General features: G+C 40.1%; 2 protein-coding genes across 3 annotated transcripts in view; one reads left to right on the forward strand and one right to left on the reverse strand.

Annotated features, from left to right (window-relative positions):
• Window positions 1–4,485, reverse strand: part of LOC107048072 (C-Maf-inducing protein) — a 23,668-nt gene extending 19,183 nt beyond the window's left edge. Inside the window, exon 1 of one of the 2 annotated variants that reach the window (XM_015271034.2) lies at window positions 2,775–4,485. In XM_015271034.2, coding sequence (XP_015126520.1) covers window positions 2,775–3,845 — 1,071 coding nt within the window. In that variant the 5' untranslated portion in view covers window positions 3,846–4,485. The remainder of the gene's footprint in view (window positions 1–2,774) is intronic. The other variant, XM_015271035.1, reaches the window with a different exon arrangement.
• LOC107048075 (DET1 homolog) overlaps window positions 4,238–8,210 on the forward strand; it is a 42,863-nt gene continuing 38,890 nt past the window's right edge. Inside the window, exon 1 of the mRNA XM_029126766.1 lies at window positions 4,238–4,448. The gene's annotated coding sequence lies outside the window, so the exon portion shown is untranslated. The remainder of the gene's footprint in view (window positions 4,449–8,210) is intronic.

Genomic DNA, 8,210 nt, shown 5'->3' on the forward strand with positions numbered 1-8,210 from the left:
GGGGGGGGGGGGGGGGGGGGGGGGGGGGGGGGGGGGGCGGGGGGGGGGGGGGGGGGGGGGGGGGGGGGGGGGGGGGGGGGGGGGTCTATGTACATCGGATACATATACCCAGGTCTACCGCACGTTATGTGTTGTTGTCGCGCTGGCGCGTACACACGCCGCGATGTCTCACCAATTGCGTCAGTAGAATCCTTAAAATTACTTTTCATTTTGCATTCATTCTGGAATCTAGACGTTCGATTTGCATATCACGAATTATTAATTTCACGGGTTTTTTCGAATGTTGGGGGGGGTGATTTCAGGGTGAGTATCAAAACGCCAGGAGAAATGGGGAGTTGTAGGGGCAAATCTGAAGGAATATTTTTTTATAATTGGAATATTAAAAGATGGAAAGACAAATTTTCAAAATTGTTTATAATTTATTCATTCTTATTGTAATTATATGAATATATATATATTTTTTCCCTTAATTCTCGAGTTACAACAGTGAATGAAGAGGAATTCTGTTGAAGATCAATCAAAATTAGTTTTTTGTGATCAAAACAAACAATTAAAAAAAATTAAACAATCGATTTTTTTTCGAATAATGAAAGAATACCCATAAATTCTATTTCCTTGTCTTCCTTGTCTTTTGATAGAATGGATAGACTAAATGACAGAAATTGAGAATTGGAGACTAAAAATTAGATTATTATTATGTAATTTTTATTATTAACTTTCCGATTCTAAGGGAGAGAGTTACTGTAATTACCCCGAAAATAAAAAGTGGAATTTTCATAATTTGTGGACGTTCCATGACCCCTAGAATCGTCACTCCATCATTAATTTTTCGTCAAATCTAATATTCTTTCTCATCAATCGAAATTTTTCAATTTTACATTTCTTGCCCGAAGTGTCCCAAGATCTCTCCAATAATGATTAATGCCCGATTATTTGCCCTGAACCATACATCATCGAGACCTTCTGTGCGCCTTCGATCCATTCCCCGGTCTTTTGTGCCCAAAACAGACTGTTTACAATGGTAAATGGACTGAATTACCTGAATTTGAATACAAAGACGAAAATCGAATGAACGATATGACGAACATATGAACCCAATACTCGGTATAATGACACACCTGACGAATTCATTGAAAGAAATTCTCAAAAAAGTACAAAATCATGAGTAATCATAATTTCTCGTGAATATTAAATGAGTACCAGGAATCCTACTAACGCAAGTGACGAAAATGTGTTCAATAAAAAATGTATTTCGAGCTGTTTCATATGTATCCAAATGGGAATTGCTAAATATAAAGACGGCATTAGCATTGGGAGACAATGTGAGTATGTCCTAGACGATTTCCGTGTATTTAACAAAGGACTGTGAGAATGGATTTTAACGAATTTGTTTATAAATGTTTGACAACGGCCGAGGGATAAAGACAGTATTCCGCGAATGCTGTTCATCAAATTTATCCCATGACGCGTGGAGCAAGCACTTATCACGAAAACGGAGACATGTTTACGGCAATTGTTCTTAAACAAAATTTTACAATTCCAAAAAAAAGGCTTTTTCTCAAGGAAATAGTTCGAAGAGATTCTGGAGACCTTGAAACGTGAAGATGGATGATAGTTTTCAGGGTGAAACGGCCCTTAAGAACCCCTAGGGTTGACTGTCAAATGGTCTTAATAATTGACCAGATCAGAGCAGAGTGATTAGAAAGGATCATTTGGCCCTTGATCCTGTATAAGGGCCCAAGGGTCGCTTACCCCTTGAGACAATTTAACCCCCTGGAGACCTTGAAATGTGAAGATATGATCAACAATGTCAAAAATCATTATTTAGTACCATTCAGGAGGGTTTGTTTTATTTTTAGTTGAGGGTCAAACGACCCTTTAGAACGTTTAGGGTCAAGGGTCGACAGGTCGGAGCAGAATGATCAGAAAGGGTCGTTTGACCCTTGACCCTGCACAAGGGCCCAAGGGTCGCTTGCCCCTTGAGACAATTTAACCCCCTGGAGACCTTGGAAACGTCAAAAATAATTATTTAGTACCATTCAAGAGACTTTATTTTGTTTTTATTGAGGGTCAAACGACCCTTTAGATCGTTTAGGGTCAAGGGTCGACAGGTCGGAGCAGAATGATCAGAAAGGGTCGTTTGACCCTTGACCCTGCACAAGGGCCCAAGGGTCGCTTGCCCCTTGAGACAATTTAACCCCCTGGAGACCTTGGAAACGTCAAAAATAATTATTTAGTACCATTCAAGAGACTTTATTTTGTTTTTATTGAGGGTCAAACGACCCTTTAGATCGTTTAGGGTCAAGGGTCGAATGGTCAGAGCAGAGTGATCAGAAAGGGTCGTTTGACCCTTGACCCTGCACAAGGGCCCAAGGGTCGCTTGCCCCTTGAGACAATTTAACTCCCTGGAGACCTTGGAAACGTCAAAAAATAATTATTTAGTACCATTCAAGAGACTTTGTTTTGTTTTTGTTGAGGGTCAAACGACCCTTTAGAACGTTCAGGGTCAAGGGTCGAATGGTCCGAGCAGAGTGATCAGAAAGGGCCGTTTGACCCTTACACCTTCGGGTATCATCAAGGATCATTCCAGATTTGACAAATTTATGACTCTATTCCGCGAATGCTGTTCATCAAATCTATCCAACGCCAAGCAAGCATTCATCACGAAACCGGAGACACGTTAACAGCAATTCTTCTCAACCCAAATTTATCAATTCCAAAGAACTGCCAATGGTTTGTTTGTTCTTGATACTGAATAAACCACCGTAACTCACCGTTTTCGAGGACAAACAGGCGTCATTCAGATAGAGATGATGAGTCTCCCACCGTCTGAGGAACTTGCTGCTGAGAATCTTGCTGACAAGTGTCCTCGTATGATTGAGATAGCAGACTTGAACATCGCCCTCTTCAATGGGTCTGAACCTGGGTCCAGCGGGTCCAGGACTGGGACTGGGGCTGGAGCTGCCACTGGCCGAGGAGCCACCCACCGACTGCTGTTCCAAATTCGGGCAGGATCTCGCAGCGGGAAGACAACTGGGCGCGTCAAGAGTGTCACCCTTCTTCATCAGTCCTAGATTCCCCTTGAGTTCATCATTAACCGACAGTGTATCAGCCTTCTCCGGGCAGACGTCTCCGTCGATGGTGGCAGTGCCGGTGGACAACTGCGGTGAACTCGTACTAGTTGTCTCCTGTCTCATGCCACCGTTGACTGACAAGAAGTTGTAGTACGGCTGATAGGGAACTGGTGGTGGTGCAAGACCAACTGATATCGCAGCTGCAGGACTAGACGGTAGAGAGGATCCCTCCTCGGTCTCCGTTTCAGCTTCCGGCTCGTCATCGTCCTCGTCATCGTCGTCCTCGTCTTCGCTGAAGCCATTCAACGACGGAATATCATCCACCGAATTCGCCTTGCCGTCTACCATCTTCTTGGTGTTGAGGACGACGGAGTTCTCGTTAGCCTTCAGACGAAGCAGAAACTTCTTTCGCCATTTCTTGGGCGAAGTCTTGCCAACCTGCGGCACCTGCTGGACTATCTCCAGGGAGGCCAGCGGTGCTAGGACAGCACCTGGTCCTGGTGACAGCGGATCTGACTCGCAGTAGTCGGCTTGCGCACCTGGCAGGGTGTCTGTACTACTGCTCTCTGATATTGATGCCTGATCAATGTAGCGGATTGACGAGCAGGAGTCCGCTTCTGAGGCACGTCTGTTTGTGTCTGACAGCTCCGTCAACTGGGTCGTGTCTATACTCATTTTAGATGACGCAGGAGCTGACAGGGACGGGGTCGTGACCGTCGTTGATGGCGTAGACCTAAGCGTGCGCGTGAACGGACTTTGGAAGCAAAACATTATGAGGTATTTGGTGATACTGTTGGCTTGTTGACCCTCAAGTTGACCCCGAGCTTTTTTTCTCGAGGGAGTGGGACTTCAGGGGGAGCTGTCGGCTTGTCTCAGGGGGCTGAACACTTATTTCTCAACCTTGCGCTCGCTCTGTTGATCAACCCTATCACTTGTTTTGGGCTTAGCTTTAGCTTTGTCAATGTTTTTGGTCGGGTACTAAGCGGCAACGGGTTTTTTGCGCGATCTTTGCCCAGACCACCGGTGCATTTTGATCGGGTTTCGGTGTATTTTCAGTGTTTTAGGACATTGTCAGGGGTTCACAAACAAGTTCACGGGTTCACTTCACTGCGTTTTTTGGTCTCAAGCACTTGGTGATCACAAGGTGATGGGACAATACGGTTTCGAGGATTTATGGGGGATTTTTTTTTTTTCAGGACTTTTACGCTTCTCGTGATCCGGTACTCATCTGGCTTCAACCGTGACGACGAGGGCGGACGAAGTGAGAGAGTGGTGCTGCTGAAGAGGGCGCGTCGCGGCGCACCACGTTTGCGCCCGATCGATGAGGACTCGGGGGGAAGTGTGCGGAGTTGTTTCTCATGTGAGGAGTTATGAGTGAGTTTATGAGTTTTAATTCAAGGGGAGGGGTTTTCCGAATTTTTTAGGGGAGGGGGGGGAGGGGCTATTGGGCGTATGTGCAGCACCGCGCGGGTTAATGCCGTATAATCCGTTTTGATTCGGCGAACCTGTTCGAATTTCAATTATTTGAACGTAATTGATTGCACACCTGGTCCTGGCGATAATTCACGGGATTTAAATCACGAGATTTTGGGGTCCATTGTTGGAGAGGAAAGTTTAAACATTTTTTGATTGAATTTTCTCATTTTTTTCTTCGTCTCATTTCTTTTTTTTTAATTGGAGGAATTAATTTTTTTATTCAGATTGAAATTCTCTTTTAGGATGAATTTCACTATTCTTTGGTGAACCAAAATTTTGGTTTTCGTCACTTTATTTTGCACTAGAGATCGCAAAAAATACAGAAATTGATGCGGTGAATGAAAAAATGTCGGGAATTTTGGTTTTCGTGAAAAAATCGCGAATTAAATTCCAATCTCATTTCAGCGCCGATCTCACCCGCGCGATCGGCGATATTGCACTATTGTGAGATCGTGACGAGCGCCGAACGAGGCCTGAGCGCGACTCCTCTCTCACTCTGGATTACTCTCTCACTCACTTTTTTTTTTGTTGTTACGCCTCGCGGGCCTATATACACACGATTGGCTCTCGTGATGTCGTACGTCAGACCTGAGAGAGACGGAGTCAGTATCAGCGCAAAAACGTTTTCTCAAATGGATCTGAGCGTTTCTAACACTCACGTATTTATAAATAATGGATTTTAGGCAGACGCTAGTATAGGCGGGAGGTTCCGCTTCACCTCTCATCCCACCTCTTTCGAGGCATTTGCGGGGGGGGGGAGATTACTATATATAAATCATCATCTAGTTTTTTTAATCTTTATTATTGCTGGAGAATTGTAAATCGAATTTCAAAAACGGAAGTGAGCTATTTATAGAGTTAGGGATATCCAAGTAATTTGGCGATTTTTTCTCCAGTGAAATGCATTTTACAATGATTTTATTATTTAAACTTTGTAAGTCGGAATTTGAAGCTCAATATTGAACCGTTAGAAAAAAATTGAAGTTTACTTTTGGAGAAATATTCACGAAATAATTGTAAAATTGCAATTTTTGAAAATTACGAGCGGTTTATATAAATAATTTATAAACAATCTATTCTTCACCGTAAAAATCATTTGTTCGGAGTCGCAACGAATTTATTCATATTCAGAATTTTACCGGAAGTCGATTTAATGTCTAAAAAATAAAATTTCCGAAATTTTGACCAATTTCAATCATTTATTTATAAACAACGAATGTTGAGAAAATAATAATTCTGTGCGAAATGTAAAAAATACTTGGGTAACCTTAAAGGAGAAAAAAAATTAATTTCAGTTTTTTTTCCAATCAATATTTAATTTTTTTCAACTTTTATTACTATTATTATTATTATTATTATTATTAATTTGTTGAAAAAAAAACATTTTTTTCTTTCATATCAGAACATACAGGGGCAAAACGGGTCATGTGATATATTTTGCATGAACTTTTCCTGCCTGAAACATCCTGGTGATTTGAAAAAATATAGTTGTCGGTGTGAAAAAATTTCGTTGATCATCATCACCGGAATTTTTCATGCGTGGGAAAAAACACGCGCTTAATAGACTCGTGGTAATGACGCTAATCCCACTCGTATTTCTCTTAATTGGTGATAACTCTTTTCCGGGTGTATCTGGAAGCCACGTGGAGGATAAATCGGTGAAAATCAGAGGCACTTCTGGGTTGTCTTGGGACTTCACCTTGAATTGGTATCGGTGTGGTGAACAATTATGGTTAACCACTTTTCGATCGTCTTTGCGGGGAGGATAAAAGCTCATGATCATGTTTTATTAGTTTTATTGTCGTTTGATTTTTATTCTTTGATGCTCATTTTTGTTTTTTTTTTTAAATAAAATTTATGAAATAATTGATAGACCATCAGTTCCTCACGGTGATAGTATTTTTTTCGAAATTGCAGCGAATTTATCAAAAATTGGGTTCATGTAAAAAAATAAGGTTTTTGAAATTTCAGACAATTGAAATTAACTATTTAAAAGAACATGTATTAATAAATTAATTCAGGATTCGATTCATCATTTAATCAACTTTCTCACGCATTTGTCTTAATCGACAAATTTGGTAATAAAAATATTTGAATCAGTAAAAAAACCAAGTGACCCTGAATTGTCAAAACTTCTACCCCAATTTCCATTTTAAACCATTACGAAACATTCCAAAAAACTCAAAAAAAATTGAGAGTCTCTTTTCTGGGAAAAAATCACGGAGCAATTTGTGAATTTCATTTTTTTAAATCACGACCTGGCCTATAATAAATCATGGACAATCAATTTTCCACCAAAAATCGATTTCATAAAAAAACCCTTTCCGAAGATTTAAGCAGTCTCCACTATTTGTTTGCAAAAAGCAAATATTAAAAATAATTTCCGAAAGAATTCTGTTATTGCCGAACAAATCTGAATTTTGTTTAAATTATTCCTACGCAATTTTTTTTATTACCCCCCATAAAAATGGTCATTCGAGGATAAAAAATTCAAATAGAAAGAAATTTACGTCAGAAAGAAGAGTTTAACTTATCCGCACTATTTTCACCTCACCAGACCCATTAAATACGCGACTAGCACCAGAAAGTAGATGATAAAAATATTTTATCACCTTCACGAGCGAAAGAAAACCCGATCCCCTCAGTTATGGTGTAAAAGTGACTTTAAAAAAAAAACAAATTAATTATATAAACAGCATCCGGAAGCCCTCAGGGTCTTGGTGACGTCACAATGGCCGTGAGGAATTCCATTGTGCTATCGAATTTGTACGTTTTGCGATTCACACAATGACCGTACAAATATGAGGACGCAGTGACGTTGGTTACTTGGTACATTTTAAGTATCGTGAGACTCTTGGGCAAATGATGCAATGTGGTATGGCATTAAGCACGCTTTATATTTAATTGAAACAGTTTTTCTTATCTGTATTCTCTTTTGTATACTTTGACTCTGGTCAGGAGGGACGGGATAAAGTGATTACTTAATTCGGTTTTTGCACGCGCCGGACATTCTGGCGATTGAGTGATAGAACGTGATGGGTTTGGTTGACTTGAATTGGAAGATATTGTTACGGAATCGAATGTTTAATTCATTGATATTCCTCCTTCTTCCTGATACATTTGTGTTTTTTCTTTCGTTATTCGATTGATAAAATGTAGTTCTAAAGCCTGAACGGAGATATTAATCACCACGTGTATTAAAAAAGAAATAAATCCGCCCCTTTTCCGTAATTCATCGCCTATGCATTACAATATTTATTGTACAATTGGGAATATGAGTGGATGCAATTTGTTTTTCTGTCGCATTATGTTTTCTGGTCATATTCAGTTGTCGATTCTTTCGATTTATTTGGATCTTCTTATTTCCACTTCGTTTATCGTTTGATCGTTTGTCGATAAAACTAGCTGGCGCCCAATCTTTGACATTAATTATTTATTCTTTACTTCAATTTCTCTCTCCCTTCCCACAACATTTTTTCGATTATTCATATTTTCAGTAAAGTAAATTTATTTTTTCATAATCGAAAGAATTCTGTCTCAGATTAGAACATTGGGAACATGTAGGATCACTGTTAAAGACGGAATTGATACCAAACATGGCTAAACTTTACTGCAAATATAATTGGATAAAATATAAAATCATAGGGTTGAAATTCTTCT

The sequence above is a fragment of the Diachasma alloeum genome, unplaced genomic scaffold (genome assembly GCF_001412515.2).
Source record: "Diachasma alloeum isolate Michigan unplaced genomic scaffold, Dall2.0 Dall_scaffold_00185, whole genome shotgun sequence".
NCBI lineage: Eukaryota > Metazoa > Arthropoda > Insecta > Hymenoptera > Braconidae > Diachasma > Diachasma alloeum.